The 22,763-nt window shown below is 37.2% G+C and overlaps 1 protein-coding gene across 2 annotated transcripts in view; it reads left to right on the top strand.

The window, feature by feature from the left end:
• TNNI3K (TNNI3 interacting kinase) overlaps nt 1-22,763 on the top strand; it is an 84,277-nt gene that overhangs the window by 4,034 nt on the left and 57,480 nt on the right. For both annotated transcript variants that reach the window (XM_054073130.1, XM_009569198.2), the window contains exons 3-7: nt 2,261-2,346; nt 3,936-4,033; nt 7,501-7,611; nt 17,026-17,124; nt 18,565-18,703. In XM_054073130.1, coding sequence (XP_053929105.1) covers nt 2,261-2,346; nt 3,936-4,033; nt 7,501-7,611; nt 17,026-17,124; nt 18,565-18,703 — 533 coding nt within the window. The remainder of the gene's footprint in view (nt 1-2,260; nt 2,347-3,935; nt 4,034-7,500; nt 7,612-17,025; nt 17,125-18,564; nt 18,704-22,763) is intronic.

Here is a 22,763-nt window from a genome sequence, read left to right as displayed (position 1 = left end):
TCACTTCACAATTTAATAGGTCTCAAACCATTTCACTAAACTTTTCCAAATTCTGAAAGTTAAAATTGTTTCTTTCAAAATAAAACCCAGAAAAAATGCAGTAGTTTATAATTACCAAATGAATTTTACCGTACTTCATGAAAAAGAATTTGAAAACATTAGGGTTTAGAGTGATGAAACACATTGAACAAGCAGAATTACTTTTAGTATAGATTTAACTAAGGTAACAGAAGCAAAGACAAATCTCTGGTTTCATCTGCCCTTTGAATTCCGTTTGAAGAGTAAATTATTGAATGTTTGTTGAAAGATAGGGCCTGAGTGTCAGTTTGCTTGACAGGATTCATCTTGCTAAGGGGAGATTTGCATAGGTTTATGTTCTAAAAGGAGAGAAGTATTAAAACCTTATTTTTAACTGTAACTATGTTAAATATGTTTAACAGTTCTACTCACTCAGAATAGATTTATAGACACAAAAATCTAAGTATTCTGCTAAACCTTGATCATTGGCACACTGAGACTGAACAGATTAAAATCCAAACAGCTAATGACAGACCGAAATTGACACTCTCCACAAATAATATATTAAGTACTATATGTATTTAATTTTCCACAGATGTAATTACTTAGAGTGTTTAGCGGAGCAGTAACAAATCAATCTGCACTGAAAGAAAACTGTGAGTCTTGTTGACAAAAGCTAAAATGTTTGAGTATGCCAATCATTTAACAATCAAAGTAACAACAGAGCGATCATTCTCCTTCACCCTTTTAGGAGGCTCCCTTCCTTGTTTAAAAAATAGAGGTGACACTTCAGGCATTCTGAATCTTTTCAAATAAACTGTAATGCAAATTTAGGTGGGATTTCCCAATGGAGGTGGGTGTAGCTCCAGCCATGGAGAGGTTGCTGCTCTCTAATACTGTAGTGAACTCCAGCCATGGAGAGGTTGCTGCTCTCTAATACTGTAGTGAACGTTCACTCTGTGAAGGGAAGGTGTCCAGTCACATTGTCCACAATATTACATGAAGATGTCATTCATGCTTTGTTGTGAAACTAGAAGCATCTTTAGGTTACCATCCATTCCCTTTACTGCCAGTGTTTCTACCATTGTTTTATGAAGTACTTTATTTTTATCTACTTCTTTTTTAACTAAAAAAGGACAGAGCATCAAATACAAATGCTGAACATCTTTAATGAGTCAGACTTGGTATGCATCCTATTTAAGAGTTATTGTATTGCAAATACATCGATATTAATTACATTCTTTTACTTACTCATTTCATTTCATTTCATCCTTGTGCAGCCTAGAAAGCACTATGAAATCATAAATCTGTATAAAAACATAATACTGTACAAAAATGTGGAAGAAAATTATACATTAAATGTTGCTTCATTTTGTCAGTGTTACAATACATAAGTCACATGAAGTTGACTGAGAATTTTAAGTGGAAACATGCTTGTCCTTGGTAGGATATAAGTACAAACAGTAGTGTTGGTAATGGGTGCAAGTCCTATCTTGGCGTGGCTGCTACCCTGCTCCAGCCTGGTTCGTCCCATCCTCTCGGATCTCAGACACTCACAGATCTGCTTTGGACTTCATGTGCTATTAAAACTGCAAATCACAGCCAGAAATGTCACTTTGGGGAAGTGTCACTTCATTGCTTAAAATGCTTTAGAAATATTTTCCCTTTTATCACCACCAAATTTTTGTCTGGGCTTTGGTTACTTCCCTACCGTGGATGTACTTCCATAGTGTTTTCATATAAATGTTTCTACATACTCATTGTGTAGTGTTTCTATGATCTCATTTGGAAAAAAAACTTACTTTCTGAGAGCCTTTTTCTGGTTATTGTTTTCACTTACCTTTGCCTCTAATTCTCTGTGCGTCCCGTTCGTCACTTCAGAATAAATACATAGGTTTTTAAAATATTTCTCAGTTATTGTTGCACAAATAAAAAAACTGCTTTTGTATGGATTATTTATGTTTCTAGTGAGTCTTTCCTCTTCTTTTTCTCTGCATTAATTGAACTTAGAATGCATATTCTGTAACTGAATAGCAGGATTGTTCATAAAACAATAAATCTGGGCTACTCACTTAATATCAGTAAAGTATTTCTAGGTTTAGTGACTATAAACCGGTATAAATTCAGCCCAGTGTCTCAGGGAAAAAATATATATTGAGATTTCTCTTCTAAAATTTTTCCAACTGAAAGGAACTGTGCTAAAGGATGAAAACAGTAATCATCTGTAAAATCTCTTTTTCAGCTCTGATGAAGCCTTCTGCAAAGTCAATTTAAATTACCGCACAGAAAATGGGCTCTCTCTTCTTCATTTATGTTGCATATGCGGGGGTATGTATTTGAAATGTAATGTACTTTAAACATTTCATTTACATGGCTACTGATTTGTTCTGTCTAGTAACTCTCAGGAAGATTGTATCTTTAGTTAATTTTTTTCTGTGTTGCCTTTGTTGACAACTGATAATCATCTCTAAGCATTACATTAAACTCTAGTGCCGAGGGGTTGAATCAAGTTATGCCAAACCCCGTTTTAGCTTATTCTTCAGTCCACAAAACATTTTGATTGATAATGTAGCATGTTTTACTACAGGTGTTTAACTGATTCAAAAGTACTTTCTACATACATTAATTAATCAATCCATATTCATCACATAGTACTGCTTTACATTTCTGTGTTCCCTATTGGGTGTAGATTTCAGGACAGGGAGGTGGTTTTAGCGAACTTTTGCTGTATGTTCAACATCTATTTTTCCAGTACAATGGAAATATTGATATTTTATTTTATTTTATTTTATTTTATTTTATTTTATTTTATTTTATTTTATTTTATTTTATTGTGATTAAAAAATAATAACCTAAATGCTTCAGTGAAAAATATCATCTGATAGGTTTTTGCAGATAGCAAATCAGAGTACACAAGAAAAGAATGCAAGATACCTTCTGGGATGTTTGTAAAAACACAGTAATTGTGGAATTATCTGCTCTGATCCACATTGCTGCTCTGTTATCCACACAGTGAGTCATGCACATACTTTGCACTTGTTATACAATTTTCCACACAAATTGGCTGAGAGAGGCAAAAAGATTTTTACCCTAAGGCTTCAGCTCCGCGAAATATTTAATAATAACATGCATAAAGTATTTTCTCCATCTTAGATGCTATCATGAAGGAGTTGATCCTGCACTGCTGAGAACTGAGTAGATCTTTACTCTGAATTTCAGAGAGTGCAAGATCATATCCAAAAGGGTTATGACATCTAGTAATATTAAAGCAATTGGTGGGATGGCAGAGAGGAAGTTTAAGAAAATATACAATGTTAATTAATTAGGTATGGTATGTGAACACTTGAAGGAGAGAGAGAAGCTCTTAGATCTGACACTGTCCTTGATTACTGTCTAAGTATTCAGAAAATAAATACATTTCTTGAGATCATCTCTGTGCATCGAAAAGGTAGGAGTAAAGCTGACATTTATTAGCACCCCTCAAAACAACTGCCCCTGAAATAACGTTGTATAAAGAGGGAGTGCAGTGCTTCTGTTCTGAATGGACAAAAGAGTTAGGTGTCTGAGAAAGCCAAGATTCTGGAAACATCTGCTAGTTTCTGGAGTTCTTTGCAGCATGGTCTGGACCTTAAAAGAGGAGTTTGGTTCTCTAGATGTTCAACTGTCTTTAATGAATTCATGTTGAAGTGTGAACAGTGAGCCAGTACATGGCCAGATCTGTGACTGTCCCAGTGGATAAGGAAATGATGCCTAATTCCATTTTGAGGCTTCACAAGGTGTATTTTATGACTTGCCTCAGATCAACAGATGAGCTACCTATTTCACTTTGCTTTCAGACTCTCACAGAAGTTTCTTACTTCATCTGCATGTTCTTTTTTGTAAATAACACTGTTTTCTAACTTTTTCTTTTCCTAAAGGTAACAAATCACATATTAGAACTCTTATGCTGAAAGGACTGCGCCCATCCAGATTAACAAGAAATGGATTTACAGCTCTGCACTTGGCAGCTTATAAGGTAAATTATTTTTAAAAGAATTGATGAAAAGAAATCAGAACTGAGCATCTTGTTTGTTTGAGCCATCTAGTTGAACTCTCTGGTTGCTGCTTCTGGTAAAACTGTAAATGTCACATTTACAGTGCATGCGGATTGCTTAGGCCCTTTAAGGAAATTAGCACGTGCTTCTGCAATGTCATCCATGAGGATGCAAATATTGATTAGGTCATGCAATGAAACTCAAGGTAGACGTGTGTTCATTTTATTATTATAGCTGTTAACAGAAACAATCTCAAAGGATCTTATTTTACAATTAGTCTCTTTTTTGCTTCTCTTTTGTTGAGCCTCTTAAGGTTCCACATTCAGCTTCAGTATTAGTTTTCTTTACTACTATGTGTATCTTTTATGACTCAACAATAACAGCAGAAAGGAATAAAGTGGACAAAGACAGCATTTTCCTAAAGAACTGTTATGATTCTTATCTTGAGATGGAACATCTTAGAAATTTCATCCATGTATAGAATAGTCCCAAAACCACTTAACTTTTCAGAGGAAACTCAGATCAAATTTAGGATTTTATATCCTAGACTGTAATGTTTAATCCTATTAAGTCCCATAGATGCCACAAAGCCATAACAGCCTCTTCCGCAAAGCTCTCATGGCAGACAGTATTCTGATTTGCTGTATATTCAAAGCTGATGGAAGGTTAAGTAGGTTGGCACTTGTGTGTCACTCTTGATCCATCAGTGGTCTTCCTCACTCTGTTGCAAGAGGACACAGATATGGTAGATAGTCTTTAATGCAAATATCCAATTCCAAGTGCATCAGGAATCATCAGTCACAGTCATTCTCCTCCAAAAGTTCACCTGTGGAAAAGGACACAGCTTGCCTTCTGTTAGGTAAAAATCTGATAATTAGAATATTTACACAGAGAGAAGACCAAAGTCTGTCTTGGAGAGAACTGAAACTGGCATTTCCAGTCAGCAGGCTATGGCTGTCATGGAGTGAGCACGCAACCAGCTTTCTCCTGGGAAGGAACAACAGGGTCATTAGAATGGGGAAAGTGAAGAGAAAGCCTAACATAGGCTGAGTAATGACAGTATTGCCTGGGACACATGGCATGCAGTCATGAGTATTATTTGGGCAAGGAAGACACAGAACTCTTCATGCAGCAAAGTTTTAGCTATTGTAGAGAGGAGTAGGAGTGGAAAGAAAGGAGAGATGCAAGCTTTTGTAACTTTGTCTGTAGATGGCAAGTAAGATGTCTCCCTCTCCCCATTTCCAATGTTTGCTATGCACAACCTAAGTGAGTCTCCTGCTCCAAATGCTGGACTTCATGAATCCCCGCACTCAAACTCTGAACTTGCCCCAGGCATGTGTAAAGAGGTAGCTGTTACATAGGCTGAGGATTCAATCGTGGAGCCAGATACCTAAAGTTATGATGCTGTGGATGCCTTCTGCTCTGTAGACCCATGACTACATTTACATCTTTACATTGCACCATAAGCTACCTCTCCTAGTTACTGTAATATGAGCACTTTTTTTATCTTGTATTATGTCTTCTAATTCCTTCTAATGTTAGTTTGATTTTAAAACTGCTAATACCGAAGCAGTACTAGGTGTGCAAAGCTATCAAAAGATGGCAATAATCGAATCTTATACATCATAGGTTGAAGTGATGGTATACAGCCATCACAAATTCTCCCCCATGCGCAATGTTGCATAATTTGCCAATTGCCTAGAAGAATTTCTCCGCCTTTTTTTAATGTCAATCTCAGTGAATGGTTTCCAGTGAATAATTTAGTTGAGAAAAAAAAATCCTTTACTTAATAGGACTTTTATAACAGATTTCTAGAATGTTTTCATTACATGGGAATAGTTTTCATTTTGCTATCAAATCTCGTTTTGCCTGTTTTCCCTGCACTGTAAAGTTTATAAATCCCTCGCATCCGCTTAGGCAAAACACTATATCAGCAATTTATTTAATCATTGAAGTCATGTGATACAATGTCCAATATCTTTTCCAGGTTGCACAAAGCTAAGCAGACTACTGTGAATTCTGGGATGTAAAATAAAATGTAATATAATATTTCTCCCATAAGTGATATTTTAGGACTTTAAGATTTTAAGATTTCCCATGTGTTACCCAATAAGAGCTTTTGTTATATTATAGTTCTTTTCTAAGATATAAAGGAGCCTCAGAATACCTCAGAAACAATAAAGTGATGTATATCGAAACACGACAACTTCTTGTGAAACTCCTTGACTACTTCTTATCTATAGTCTAGGTATTCTGTAGCATTTTGTAACAGTGAAATGGACTGAGTTGCTAATTAGAACAGAACATTTCAAGGTAATTCAAACAACCTGTCTTCCCAGGCTCTGTAGTATCCAATTCAATATGCAACCAAGTACCATGCTTCAGGGTCTAAAACTATTTGATAGGAGAAGTGATATAAATTTTTACTGTCCATTATTATCAAAGAAAAAATCCTAATATTTCCTGAAAATAGGAAAATCATTTCAGTATGAACAAACATTATGCTTTCACAGACGTATTTTAACTGCTGCTTCTCTGGCATCATTTTTTTTTTGTCCTTCTTTTAGTGTCTGCTCTGAAGAGGTAGAGAACAATGAGGAAGTTTGGACCTTATTGCATCCCTTTTGCCCCTGTGTTGTGAGCATTTCTTCTTAGGAAACAATGAAAATTAATTGGAGAAGGTTCATCTCAGGGATGGGTGATAGAAGGCAAGACTCCAAGAAGTGAATATTATGATAGCTCTAGTTAGTGCAGCTGGAACATGTGATGGTTGAGAAAGATGGCCTGGTTTCTCCTGAGAGTTCTACCACTGCTCCCAAACAAAGCAATTTCTTTCTCTGTGTTTAATATCACTGTTTCTAAAGGAGAATTTATTAATGGTTATATTGCCTGGACATTATGACTCTTAATGTGTTTCTCAACTTTATTTTTATTAATATCATTTGATAGTACCTGTTGCTGTTGTTATATCTGGAAGAAGTTGTAGAAAAAATTTTGTGCATAACAGGGAAGAAGCGAAACAATATGAAAAATAAGCTCCCAGTTCAGAATTTGGCATACATGCTATATATTCATCCTGGGAGCTCCTCAGGTGCTGTTCTCTTTTAGGTTCTGTAATGTTTTGACATTTAAGCACTTTGTGTGAGCACTCAATAATGGCTTGGAGACTGAGAGATCTTTGCAGGTGTCATAAAATCAGGATAGAGACTGGCTTTAAAGATGCAGACTTCACTATAGCAAAAGACAGACTTCCAGTGCACAGGACAAATCTTCCCTCCACTCCTTTCCTTGCACTGTTGTCCCTCTAGGGTCATGGTCAGTCCTTTTTCTTGAAATGCAGAGGTGTAGTAGCTGAGAGGGCCTAGAACACAGGCATCTCTTTGGCTGCTTCTCTGTACTGTTAGCACTATGTCCCAGAAATAACATGTCTTAAACCCATGCCTTTTAGGACAACACAGAATTGCTAACTGCATTGCTGCATGGTGGAGCTGACATTCAGCAAGTTGGGTATGGAGCCTTGACAGCCCTTCACATTGCCACAATCGCTGGTCATCATAAGGTATGTTTCTCCTTTTGCATACAGGAAAATATAATAAGTGAGTGCTGATATTAGCAGATCATTTTATTTTAGATTGATGCATTTCAAAACAAAACTCAAAACTGGTTTAGTACACTTAAATTTTATTTAGTTTTGTGTACAATCACGTGTGCATATATTTTGACATTGAAGAAACATGCACAAATGACAGAGATCTGTTTGTAACTCTCTCACTTTTATATAAACGTCTTTTAAGTCTTGGCAAAAAAATGACATTGTTTTCTACATATCAGAAGTGTTAACTGATAGTTATGTGATGAAAAATGCTCACTCATATATGTCAGGATTTCTGGACCTGGTTATAGAGTAAGGCTTCCAAATGCTGTTTTTCTGAGTGTGAAGAGCACACAGTAAGAGTTTTATTCCCTCTTCTGGGTGTCACAGGCTGTGCTTCACAGCTCTGAGTTTCACTTCAGAGAGGAACAGAGGTTCTCAGTTTAGACTCTTTTATACTTTAGATTAGTGCAGAGAAAACTTGTCAGGGTAAGTCTAGTATGAATCTCAAATATCCATATTGGTAATTCTCCTATGGGTAGGAGGCTTATCACTATGGGGAGCAGAGGAAGGAAGAGAGGAATGAGGTTCTCTAGATGCCTATAATCAGTCTCTTCCCTTTCTAGACCTGTTGTCAGTCATGAATCTGTTTTCTTAGCATTTATCACCTCTGTTCAGTCATTTCACACTTCATCTCATTTTGGTCACCCTGGCAACAGCTCACTCAGTGTAATTTATTTATTTTTTTTAATCTCTTAAAGTACTGGGTGTGCAAAATTACCTTGGTAATGAAGGGTTTATGACTGTAAACGCACTCATGAATTCAGGTGCTTCGCTTCTTATCTCCTTTGGGTCCATTAAGCAAGCAAAGATTTTGTCCTCTGCTTGAGTAAAAGTCTTAACTTATACAGAGTGCTGGACTAATTTATGGAGACAGAAACATCAGAAATCTTTAAAGCAAGATAATCAGGAAGAAATGGGAAAGAAAAGTACAAAGGAGGTAAAATAGATTATATTAATACTTGCCTTTAAGCTGTGAATTTAACTGTGCATCTTAGACTTACAAATTCACTTCAAATATAGAGTTTGACTGGATGAGTAGAACAAAGCCTGTGTGCAGTTTCCAACAGAAAAGAAGAAACTCTGTGTATGTACATGGCAAGAGAGCCTTATGAACTCCCGAGTTAAAGCAATCACTGAGCTTATGTATGTAAAGAAATCTTTGTCTTCTGCCACGATTTCAGTCAACCAGCTTATTCACGCACACACACAAAGTATTTACTATACATATATATATAGAAATAGTAAAAGAGAAAGACTTTTGTTTTTCACACAGGCTGTTTTGTTGATGAAATAATCTCTCTTTAAAACTTTAAGTTAATTACATATCTGAATTACTTTGAAGCTTTTGAAATTTGAACTACGCAGCCTTTGCAAATTTTTGCACTTAAAACCTTTGAGTGTTAACTGCATGTATCCATAGATATAGTACTGAACATCACAGCAGTCATTGCAAGGCTCCAAGTTCTTTGGAATCTTTGGACACTGATGCAAATAATCCCAGCAGTGAAGTTGTCACTGGGAGAAACAAGCCAAGCTTTGCAAATCCAGCTCTGAACCGCTTACATACCAACACTTTTGTAAGTGCAAGTGAGAACTGTATTCCCTTAGTAAATCTTCTCACATAGCTTGGCTCCAAAAGGCTGCCTGATTGTGAGAGCAAAGGAGGCAGAGATTTACTGGAGCAGAAGTTTTGATTCTAGTTAGTGTACTGAGTACATGGTAAGTCACGTGAAGGGAAGTTGTGTCAATGTAAAGGTACCCCCCATATTTAATGGAAATGGATGCTATGTTCTTTCACCCTCTTATGGATTATACATATACAGGCTACACATATATGGAGATTGAGATCCCTGGGGCAAGGGAGTATGCATACTTTGTCTGCTGAGAACTTTATCAGACATGATGGCCACCAGGAGTAACTGAGGATACTGGCGAATTTAGCTTTGTGTTACAGTCTCCAAACTGGTTCCAAAATTATTTAAATTCAACAGGTGTGTTTGCGCTTCTTGTTGAAAACAGAATACATAAAAATACAGTTGATGACATCCTTGAATTACCTAGAGAGTCTGTGTGTGTGAAGAAGGTTAAAATAAAGAAGGTTAAAATAATTTACGTGTGGTCACGTCAAGGTACTCAATTAAAAAGCTGTTAGTCTTCAGTGTTTCAGTCAGCAACTCCATCAGCCATCAGGGGACAAATCAGTCCATGGCACCTGTTTATGCCAGGGGGTGAGGCAGCATGCTAGCAGAGCAAGCTAACTGTTTATGTTTTGAAGGTCATGTCTCTAGGTGGAAGAATGAGGCTCCTCAGTATATCTGCGCATAGGTGAGGCTGAATGTGAGCCGGGATGGGAGACTGCATTGTAGCATCGCATCTCTCAACTCACAGGGCATCATGACATTCCCTTTGAGTACACATACAGCCTTTTTATTAGCTTAATGGTATCTTTCCTATTACTAAAAAATAGATATGGAACCACTGGATCTAATTGTTCTGTGCAAGAATTATAATGGCGATATTATCCAGAATCTTAACACTTTAATGATCTTTCTCACTTTTATGGAGTATGTATTTAATGTTTCATCTGTGGGAAATGCAAAGTACTCTTCTCTGCATTGGGGGTTCAAGTAATTTTTTAAATGTCTGGGCCTTATCCTGCAAATGTCAAAAGGAGGCCTGCTATTCGTCTTGTGTCATTAGCTGATACTGAGGTTATTGAAAAATACTGGTGCTCAGCATTTGACAAGGAAAAGACCATTAACTTGCTAAGAAGTACCTTAATGTGGGTGGTTTTGAATAGCTCCTTATTTCTTCCTTGGGAATTATTAGACCTTTATCAGAAGTGTTCTCCATAAATTGAGGGGGACTCTGTAAAGCTCCTTTGGTTCATCTGCTGGCCTGGGGACCAAAGATTTATAGTTAAAGTGCAGGCTTTTTTCCCCTTCTTTATATAACTTTGAAATCTTCAGTCAGCTGAGAATCTCATCTGGTAGATTAAACAGCTTATTTTGTCCACAAATTCATTACTAGTCATGGAAATATGGAATTATTTTTCAACTTTCCTAAAAACAGAATAAATTCAAGAAAGAGAAAATAGATCTTTCTTTTTCATGTCTCTAATTCCAGTAAGAAAAATAATTATTTATACCATTAAATGAATAAATAGCAGAGGTAGATGCACCAATCTCTGCAATATAGTCTTCAACTACAGAAGAGGACTGACTACACTTAAGAGAGAAATAGAGAAGACTGGAGGGAAAATGGCTTTTTTCCTCATTCTCTGAAGATTCAGTCTGTGCCTTCTGCTCCACCCTACACCTGAAACCAGTTCTCTGAAATTAGGATATTGAAGGCCATCAGTGTCAATAGGATGTTCCATCTCATCTAAGTCAGTATGGTGTATAAATATTTCATGTGCTCTGTAACTCAGTGCCGTATTTTATTTCACCAATACTATGCTGTTTGCTTATTTTATTTGTTAATGGAAGTTCTCAATGGGAAGAATGAAAAATTAATGAAAAAATATTAAATAAGCTGATGACCATGTTAGAAACATCACTAAATAAGTTTAATTAATCACTCATTAAGTCTGCTATTTTGAAAATATTAAATGTTTCCAGCCTAAGGAGGTCATTGCTGAATAAATAATGCATGTGCCTTATACTCATTTATGTGTTGTCCGGTATTACCGTGTCGGAAAATCAGCATCATTTTCTATTTAATCTTTTAAATTAAAGTTGTCATTCTGAGATTACAAGATCTACGGTTACATTAACTGGACTGGAGACTGCAGGCAGGATGAACCACTGAGACTTAATTTTTGCAGTCTGCAAACCTGAGAATCTGAAGTGTGAATGTGTCTGTAGCAGGGACCTCTTGGGGAAAAGGGATTTTGTCCCATATTATAGATTTTCTACAGTAATAAATCCCTTTTCATTTGCAAGTCCCATGTTACATCAGCATGTTTGTCACCTCCTGGATTCACTGGACTTTTACTAATAATAGGATTGCATCCGAATGATTAAAGAAGCCTTGAAAAATTAAATTTATTTGAACCCATTTAAATGTTTCACAATGTTCCAGTTTTCTTTTGTTATTCCCTGCATTTTATGCCACTGCTGCACCTTCCCAGCTCTTTGTTTTATCTGACAGCAATTTTTTAGAACCAACCTAGAAGAATGCAGAACTGGAATTCACACAGCATCAGTACACGTGGCTACACCAGCTTCAAGGGAATGGGGAATCAGAGTCTCAGAACTTGTTTCTGTCTGAGGACCCGGCCAGTGACAATGAGGACTGCAACTCATGAGTTTTGAATTCAACAGCGAGTTTTATTAGCAGGCAATGAACTGTCCAGATTGAATGAAGTGAAAGAAGCCTTTCACAGCCCTCAAGTGGAAGCTCAAGGTGTTTGGCAAACATGAGTGTAAATGCTTTGAGTTGTGGCTCAGTAAAGGAGCTTACCTTAACCTGATGATGCTAACTTGTCTGAAAACTGTGGCAAACTTTGACAACACTGCTCTCCAGCTGTGCTTTCTTTCCAAGAATGTCCTGTGCAACAAGTTTGCATGTGACCCTTTTTTCGGCCAGAAGTCAAAGTAAATGCAAACTTTTAAAACTATGGTATTGTTGAATTTACAGTGGTCTCTTTGCCCACATTTAAAATAGGTTTTGTCTATCATCTACCAATACCTGCAGAATATTTTCAAAATCCCATTCTTTGGCTACCTCTTTGGAAAAGCAATCCTGGGAAGAGCACTTTATTTCAAGACACCAGTACCTGCACCAGTACCTTCATCTTTCATTAATGATTTATCTCTGACCTGTGTTACATCTGACTGGAACAGCTAAGATAAAAGAACATGCAAAAGCTTATTGCTGGTCTGATGTCTGTCCTCATGTCTTGCAGAAGTGCATATATTAAATATTTCAGTAGACTTTTTCCTAGGGAAGACAATTGTACATTCATCAGAAAGCTGTATTTAAAACATTCAGAAACCCCTTTAGCAGTTTCTTAATTCAATCTGATAGAATTTGTTCTAAAATTCTTACAGATTCATGAAGAGTTAAAAGTTGAATAATTTAATGCAAAGACACTTTGCAGTACATGACTGATCATATCTACATTTCCTAAAGGGGAGGGAATTAGGCAAATTCTTGCCACTAATTGTTGAAGTTGTCTTCTCATTTAGATTTTTACTGCTAAGAAGTCAATAATAATTGGGTTTATTTTCTTAGAGGATTTCTTATCCCTTGCCCTTGTCCAGAAGACAAAGTCCTTAAGTAGTCTGTCTTACATTTTATTTTGTTGATGTCTAACCTTCAGAGTAGCTCAATTAATTATCTTTGAAGTGAACATAATTGACTTCAATGTTAAAAAAGCTGCTGAACAAACTTTTTGTAAGAGAATTTTAAGAAACATCACAAAGTAAGAGTATCGTTCAAAGTGTTCCAAGTGGCATTTTTTATATAAAATTGGTTGTGTGTGGAAAAGGAGAGCAGCTTTTTCCCTCATTGTCCAGGCAGTGCCACTGTGAACACAGCCCAGGAAGCTGCCATCTGCTGTTGCAGCTCACGTTCGGCCTGCTGTCAACCAGGATCTCAGGGTCCTTTCCAGCAAAACTGCTCCCAGCCAGGCAACCACAGCCTGTGCTGTCACCATACAGGATTTTGTGTCATTGCTGAATTTTGCATGGGTCATGTTGGTCCATTCCTCCAGCCTGTCTGGGTCCCTCTGGATCGCAACCCACCTTTGGTGTACTGAGGACATAATGCGTTGTCTCCTGCTAACACGAAGAGAGTGCATTTCATTGCTGTCTTCAGGACCATTGCTAAAGGAATTACAAAGGGAAAGACCCGGCATAGACCTCTGTAATACTCAACTTCATACTGGCCTTAAGGAAGAGTACAACTTTTCAACTGCCACCCTCCAAGCCCTGTCACCAAACCAGTTTTTCACCTGCCTACTTTTGCACCCATTCGGACCACAAGATCTCATATTTGCTATGACACTATTTGGGAGACTGTTGAAAATAGTGAAGAAGTCAAAGTAAATGTCATCCACTGCTCTTCTCCTCAGCCAAAAATTCAGTTATCGTGTAGTAGAGGACAATCGGGCTGGTCAGGCAAGACTTACCCTAGTACATCTATGCTGACTGTACCTGCTCACACTGAGGTGTTGAGAACTGCTTTTTCTTCAGCCTGAAAATTTCCCCTAGTTTATAAGCTGTACCTTGAGTCATAGTCTTTCTCCTAGGATTAAAGTCTTTTTCTGGTCTGTCTACAAGAATTCAAAGCTCTTTTTGCAACAGAAATTTTGCCCCCACTTTCTGAAGTAGTTTTACCCTTACTCATCACTCCGGCATATTCACCTACTTGTAATGCCTAGCACAACTGTCACTGTTTTCTAACATTCCGTTCTACTTTCTTAGAAAGATAGCTTGTCTGTGAAACTATCACGATTGTCTCTGTACCCCTCTCTTCATTTACAGCTGAGTGGAGTTTGCTTAATATGACTCACAAAATTCTTTTTATCAGGACATCATGAAGTAGCCAGGATGGCTGCCATTTCTACAGCCTGGAAGAATATGTCAAAATCCATGTAGTTTTATGTTTATCATCAGAGCTGGATCCCCATTGCTCAACACAGTTCTTTTTTCATTTTGAAGAGCCGCATTGAATTTTGTAGATCTATCTAAATTTTGAATTCCAGCTTTCAAAGAAATTAAGAAGTGTTGTTGTGGTCACACCCTTGAGCGTGTTATAGTCTCACAGTTGCATGCCTAAATTAAAACCAAAGTGATACAAAGAATTTTTGACCGTATTTTTGTAAAACCTACAAGTTCAAACATCTCTTTTCAGAGCCAACAGCTACAACTCCAGTTTTATTATAGTAGTTTGCTGAAAAATCTCTGAGATTAATCACTTCAAAGCCATCAAACCATTAAACCACAGTATAACTGGATATGTGTTCCCCACCTCTGGTCAATCAAGCTACCTCTCATACTGAAAACTGTCTGGACATGGGATGTCCTCCTAAACGGAGGGAGCCAGTTGTATTAACCAGAAACTGAGTGTGTTCTTTATTTTACTACATGAACTTATTAACCCTCATGCAGTAGGTGCATGTGCTAAGGCTGTTTCTGCAGTATTCTTCAGCTGATATAAGGGTAGGCAGCTTCTCTCAAGATCTCAGAGGATCTTTCATGGAAGTTTTTTTTTTTGATGGAGTCAAACTGTTCTGCTCCATAGCAAAAGGATGTATAACAAAAGGACATCAATGCACGTGATATTTAATAAGGGAAATTCCGACTATTTATATAAAGGGGAGCAAGAGGATCACAATGAGAGTGGTACAACACTGAAAGCTTTCCAGAGAGGGTGCAGGACCTCTATCCTTGGAACTAATCAAATTTCAACTGGGCAAGGCCCTAAGCAAACCAATCTTTTAAATTAGTCCTTCCTTTGCTCAGGAAGGTAGACTAGACACCTCCAGAGGACCCTTCCAGCCTTAATAATTCTGTGATTCATTGTCTCTATTTCTTTCAAATGTGAATTTTATTTTGCCTGGGGCTGCCCAGCGGGAAGGCAGAAATGGACCTAGAAATCCTGGTCATCAACAAGTTGAGTATGAAATAGCAACATATCCTTTCAGTAAAAGACATCCTGGGCTGCATTAGAAAGAGTGCTACCAGCAGGATAAGGGAGGTGATTATTCCCCCCTGCTCAGTACTTGTGAGATGGTATCTGGAGAACAGTCCCCAGTGCTGGGCTCCCAGACAAGAGACAGACATGTATGAGTGAGGCCACCAAAGGACTATGAAAACAATTAATGAATTGAAATATCTGACATGAGGAGAAGCTGACAGAGCTGGGATTGTTCAGCCTAGAGCAGAGAAGACTCTAGGGGGATCAAATACCTTTCTGGAGGGGAGAGTAAACAAGAGGGAGCCAGGACCTTCTCCAAGGTGCCCTGTGACAGAATGGATGGCAATGGGCACAAACTGAAATTCAGGAAATTCTATTTAAGCAGAAGAAAAAGCTTTTTTACTGTGATTGTGCCAAACACAGGAACAGGTATCCAGGGAGGTTGTGGAGCCTTCATCCTTAGAGACTGAACAGTATTAAAAAACCTGACTGGATATGGCCCTGAGAGACCTGCTCTGGGAGACATTGCTTTATGTAGGGATATCGGACAGGACAATCTCCAGATCTCCCTTCCAAGCTCTGTATTATCTATATTATCCATAAAGTCTGGCCATGGCTGCTTGGAATGTCCAATCCCCAGGATTTCCTTTATTCAGGAGTCCTCTCACTCCTGCCAGCTCCCATCTTATCCCTTGCCACATGCTCAGAGCTCGCTACAGGTATAAATAGCGTAGTGTAGTGTTCTGTAGTGTACTGTAGTGTACTGTAGTGTACTGTAGAAGCTTGCCATTGCCCCTTCTTTGTAATTTCTTCCAGTTGCCAGGGAGGTGTTTCCCAGTTGCTCACTGTACTGTGGGTGATTCACAGTCCAACATATTTCATCATTGTTACACTCAAAAATTAACATTCATCAAAATGATATGTAGAACTACTCAAATAATCCATGGTACAAGCCGCTTAGTGTGCCAAAAACCCCCCTTGTGCTTCAAAAAAAAATTAGCAGGCTTTGATGTATAATCCAAAGTGATTGGATGCAGATTTCTATTTTGACAGTTGTTCAGAAACTCTCTGTTTGATATTTCACAGCTGTCCAGGAAAACACTGGCTCCCTGAAACACCAAAAAAAAAAGTAGAAATTTGAAAGAAAACACTTAGGTTTATTTATTGAAACTAAGGGCTATTGTCTTCTAAAATATACAGAAATCTTTACACCTTGAGTGAATTATGCTTGAGGATTTACCCTCATATATTTTTACATTTAAAAAGATCTTTCATTTTGGTTTGGTTTTGTTCTTTTACTTCTAAAAACTCTGATAATCTTGTTGGTCTTTGTTCATGATGGCTAAAAGAAAATTAAAGGTTATTCTGAGAAACTCCAGACAGTCATTTCTGTACCTCTTACTTCATAAATCAATCTTTTTACTGGCAAACGCATTTGCAGGCTTATTTATAAAGCATCAGTGACATTCAGTGTTCAGTTAAAGTACTGTAAGTTAATCACTTTGCCATGTTGTACACAGTTCTTCACCTTTATAGCTTGCTTGTTTGGGGCTTTTTTGCTTTTTTTTTGAACTGGTGAAGTAAGGTTTTGAAATCTTGTTTTACTGGCTGACCGTACATATATATTTTTTTTTTCCTTCTAATAGGAATTTTTTGTTTCCTTCCTTCTAGGCTGTTGAGATTCTTTTGCAACATGGAGCTTATGTAAATGTTCAGGATGCAGTTTTTTTCACCCCATTGCATATTGCTGCATATTACGGCCATGAACAGGTAACCGAACAGGGAATTTCAGGGAACACTGAGTTTGGTGTTAGATGTCTTTGCTTTACAGTCCAAAGGATCTTCCCCTGAAAAGGCCTCACATACTGAAGTTACACTTCTAAGTCAGTCTCTGGATCCTCTGAAAGTGTGAATATCAACATTTCTACACTTTAATGCTCTGTGCTACACTGCAGTATATCCTCCTCTAGAACCCTTGAAACAAATGATTGTCTCACTAGATTCGATAGCCAATAGACAGACTTGGACCCAGAAGCATAATTCACTTTGATATTTATTTATCCCACGTTTCAGAGATTGCATGAAGAATGTGAGTACACTGTCATAAACCTCTCTAAGGAAGTGAACACCACTTCCCAGTAATGATTGCATGGCAATTCTATTTGTTTTCCTTGGAATCCACAAACTAAATTGTGGCAACATTTAAGTTAATGGAAGAAATGATCGTTTAGAAAGCAGGATTTTCCATGAGGTACTGTGCACATCACTAGTCCAACTGTGCTTTCTTCATTCACACAACTCAGATTTATTGAAACATAATCTGAAGTTCTGACCAAAGCTGCCATCAAATCTCGAAGTTCTCTTTCTTTTACTGAAGTATAATTGACATACAATTAATCTAGCAGTACAGTCATTTTCCCTAAATAGTCCTTCTATGTGAGCTGTAGTAATGGGTCTATTTCAGCTCATGCAAGTCATTCCCTATCCCTTTCTTTGGGTAAAAGCATGTATTTTGGGATATTTTCAGGTTTCAAAGGATGACCTCCAGGTAGAGTGTACTTTTCATTTCAGTGACAAGTTACTTCGAGTTCATTGAGGAGTTGTGGTAGGAAAAGCTTTTGTAAGGGCAGAGTCGAGATGCACAGATGATTGAAAATGCTCTACTTTTGTGGCTGAGTGGCAGCAAGGGTGTGAGACATAGATGTGTTCCTGAGATACTTTCTTTCAAATATATGTACCTCATCATCCAGTAACATTAAGAAACTCCCTGCCTGTTAGGCTGAAAGATTAGTTTTCTATTTTTTCCATAAGCCACTTCTGAACAAATAGTCACAGTCTCGTGAAACTGCTAAAAGTGCATATGGTGCCCTTGTGATAAGGGACTATTCAGAAAGGAGGTTAAGTCTCAGATATTTGTGGGTTTTGAAGGCATTTATTTTATTATGCTGACTGGGCAGTTAAACAAATACATGTGTGTTGCCCCTTTACCAGATACAAGAGTTTAGAGAATGAATGAGCACTTGCTTTTGGGAATTTTAATGTTTTCATAGATATGTAACTCAAAAATTATTTTTCTATTGCACCTCCGTTCCATGTTTGAATTTTAAAGAGATGCCCACATATATTATTACCCAATGAATTAGTTTATCTGATTTTTTCAAAAGATTTATTTGCATGTGATAATGTAATTACCCTCAATGAAATATTTAGGTAACCCACCTCTTACTGAAGTTCGGAGCTGATGTGAATGCAAGTGGTGAAGTGGGAGACAGGCCTCTCCATTTGGCTTCTGCCAAAGGCTTTCTCAACATTACAAAGCTCTTGATGGAAGAGGGGAGCAAAGCTGATGGTAAGAAAATGCATTTTAAATAGCCAACTTTAACACTGTATTTTATAATCAGAGTCAGGCCTTGAATATTGAATTTAGCTCTCTAACACAGAGTCTGGTTTTGTGTGTCATCTTTGGGCAACTAAAACCAAGAAGAGGAGCTGGAGAGTTTTCTTCTCTTCTTGGTATGCCTGGTTTGTTGCCTCACTTGTATTCTGTTTCCATTAATAAGTTAGAGGTGAAAAACAGCAGCAGAAAACAAAATTAATATTAATGTACAGAGGTAGCTCACTACTGAGACACTCCTATCAGGGAACACAGAGCCCTGTGGTATCTGTCTCAGATCAAAATTACTTCAATGTATAGTGAACTCCTAGTGAATGAGATACAGATGAAGGACATTAAGTCAAAATTATACAGCAAGCAATTTAAAATAATTCAAATGAGAAATTGCAAATGGTTCACAAACAATTCCACAGAAAATGGAATCTTTTTAGTGTATGCTTCATTATGCTACACAAGCTTCACTGTGGGACATCTTCTGTAAGAGAAAGTGCATGTGTGAGAGGTGTAACTAGTTGGACAGCTAAAAAAGCCTGTTAGCATGCTTTTCGTATTCTATGAGAGTTAGGAATCTGTGCTTTCTTCTTGCAGGTGATCTTACACTGTAAGACTATAATATTACAGTTCAACACTGTATATTTCACATATGCCAAAATTTAACATATTTTCTATTGTAATTAATATTGGCATGCAACCAGTAGTACTACTGAATTCTTGAGCTTGCTCTTTCATTCCCTTTCCTTGTGCTGTTTCAGTAATGTAGAAGGTGCAGAAAATATCACACTCCAGTCTTACTTTCCCGTTGCTCTGACACCTGCATCATAGACGTGCACACACTTGTGACCATGTCCTGCCATCATAAATGTTAAATTTTATGCATATTATGAATATTAATATAAGGATTCTTACATACTAAACACCAGTATATTTATTTGGAAATTAATTTTTTGTACTCAGAATAAGAGAAAGAAAAGTTTTTTGAAAAGGAACAATATGCTACTTGAAAAGGCACTGCTCTTTAATATATCTTTCGACTACATCGTTACTCTTGCTGACTTATATCTACAACCTACAAGGTAAAATCTTGGTCCACTTAAAGTCTATCATAAAACTTCCATTAATTTCAATGGGGTTAGGATTTTGCCTAGGGATATCACAAGTCGATCTTGGAAAAGCAGAACTGAAGAAACAACAAAAAAACAAACAAAAGCATTTCCTGCAAGAATCCCGCATGTTCTATAAAGAAGAAGTGACCAAAATTCTTCAGTTACTGCTTTTGATCGAGTATGTCCACTTCCAGTCTGGGTACATAGTTCATCATGAATTGAAAGCAATAGAGCATAATAGAGGAAAGTTAAAAAGATGCTGTACAGCCACATTTGGAGTGTGTTAAATTGCCTGGCTTAGTTCTTTCCTAACGTCAGCCAGTCTGATACTCCACTGACGCTTGTTAGTTGACTTGAGGAGAGGACAGTAGTCGTTTTGCACAAGTTCCATCTTCTCAAGCCTACATTTTTTGATGCTGACTCTGTAAAGCACTGTCATTCCTTAACAATTGTTAAAGCAGGGACGGAAGCCCACGAGGCCTCTTCCTTGCTCAATACACCTAGTAATGCCAAAAGCAGCATCATTCATGAGCCCCTGTTCCTACTCTTCTAGTGGCACTAAGACTGTTTATCTCCCCAAGACTGTTTATTTCCTCTTCTTTGCTAGACTTTAACAGCATACATTTACCATATTCTCTGTGAGTCTCACCTACGGTACACACATCCTACTCTTGCAGAAAAAAAAGTGTAGAGGGAAACCACATCATTCAGATTTGTAAGTACTTTTTTCAGCAATGAGCACTTGATGTTTCAGTCTCAATGCGTGTGCACTGAACTGATATAATTATCATAAAGACAGGGAAAAGAAGAGACATTCACTCACTGTTACAAGGCAGTGGGAGATTCATGATCAGTCAGTTTACTCCAAAAGGAAAAGAATCTGTGACACTGTTTCAGATTCTTTTCTTTAAAATCAGTGTCTTCAGCAGTGGAAAAAGAAAAAAGGATCCTGGAAGCAGGAGTTCTGCTCACAAAGTAGGACACTTTGAAACTCGATATAAACATAGCAGCGGAGGAACAACTCTTAAATGCCTAAGAATGGAAGCAATTGATGAAACAACCTGAAGACATTTTGGCAGCATTCTGTGAAAGCAATTAATGGATGTTATAAGCTTGAACTATTTCTTTTAACATAACCTGACTGACTCGTTGATCAGCTCTGGAGCCATAGGAACTGCAGAAAAACAGTGACCACTGAACCAGACTAAAAAGGTCAGAATTCTGCTGAAATGCAGCAACATTTGCAGTCTGACAATAGCTGAACCCAACCACAATATGCAAGGAAAACATACAGAAGAAAAGTACTGTCCATATATATATATATATATAAAAAAATCCCAAATGTTCATATTTTATATATGCGTGTGCAGCAAATAACGGTTACCAGTACAGCTGATTCTCCAGATACTAATGAGGTTATTTGTTTTAACATAAACACTGAGGGAAAGACTTGGTAAATTCTGTGTATTTTCAGAAATCATATAAGGTCTTTGAGCATATTTCTTGCGTTATTGATCCAATTCTCTTAAGTTTAAAATTCTTTTTGAGATCATTAATATATCTCAAAGACCAGCATGCCATTACAAGCTGCTGTCAGTTAAAGTGCCTTAACTATCTGAAGATTTTTGCAAACTGATATAGCAAGGAATTTCTCATGTCTGTTTTTATCTTTAAAGGATTCTGTTTCCTTCTTTCCTTCTTTTTCTGTGTGTTCCAAATACCTGGATATCATTTGCTTTACTGAGTGGATATAATTGCTACCAACTTGCATTATTTATTCTGCTAGGAAATTCAGTTTTATAGTTTAAAATATCGAAATGATAGAATGTAGCAATAATTGAGATACAAAGTATCACTTAATAATATTTTATTCATTCCTGTAATCTGGAAGATTTTTTTCAATAAACAAAACTAAGAGAACCTTTTTCCTTAAGTCAGGTAGAAAAGGAATTTGTTACAATGAGGAACCATCAGAATTCATAAACAGCCATTCACTTTCCTCATTTTGTTGGACTGATCTCCTTTTGTCTCCTGCTTTCTTTTCTTGTACCTTCACTATGCTCACATCCACATCTGACTTTTCTCTTTATTATTTTTAAGAATGAATATTTGGCAACACATTAGATCTGGATGACTGGCTGGTTTTAGCAGTGGGCTGGGAATAGTCTTGACCTTGAGAGGTGTTTTGTCAAGCTGCTGAGCCCTTTAGGTAATTAGAAGGGTGCATGTTCAGGTCTCAGGAGGGCTGACTTCTGAACAAGCATCAAAGTCATCAAATTATTTGTTGTTTCTCAGTCTTATCTGCCACTTACATGAAGGAAGATAAACTTTACTATTGAAAATAAAGAGCTGTGGTTTTTCCCTGTTGTTGTGTTATCAGCTGGCCTGACTGTATGGCCACACTTCTGCTGGTGTCCCAATGCTCCAGCAGAAAAAGGAATAGGGAAATGAAGAGTGGGATTTAAGAAAAAAAATTATTAGTACTTCAGAATTATCAATACATTCCACTCTTTCTTATGTTCAATTTCTCTGAAATCAGGGAGGGCCTGGAAATAATTGATTCTTAAATGCTTGAGTGTAGAAACAAGACTTGTAATGCAGATGTTTGCATGACTTCAAAACCTGTTCCGTTCAAAATAAAAGAAAAAAAAAAATGTTTTAAAAACTGTTTTATAGTCTGATGTAGCTAAGAAACAAAATATCTACAAACCTGTAGAACTAGTCGGTGGCCAGAAAACAAGCATTTACTTTGCTCCACATAAGCTAAGAGGTATTTTTTATTATTCTGCAAAATGGGGGTCCTGGAGATTTCTTTCAGGAACCACATGATATATTCTTTGTCATTACGATTCCAATGGTCTTTTAACAAAATTTGTCTGCTTTCAGGACTACTGGGGTGCCTAGAGTTGCAA

This window comes from Cuculus canorus, chromosome 8, assembly GCF_017976375.1.
Source record: "Cuculus canorus isolate bCucCan1 chromosome 8, bCucCan1.pri, whole genome shotgun sequence".
In the NCBI taxonomy this organism is placed as follows: Eukaryota; Metazoa; Chordata; class Aves; order Cuculiformes; family Cuculidae; genus Cuculus; species Cuculus canorus.
This window is presented reverse-complemented; position numbering and strand designations above follow the sequence as displayed.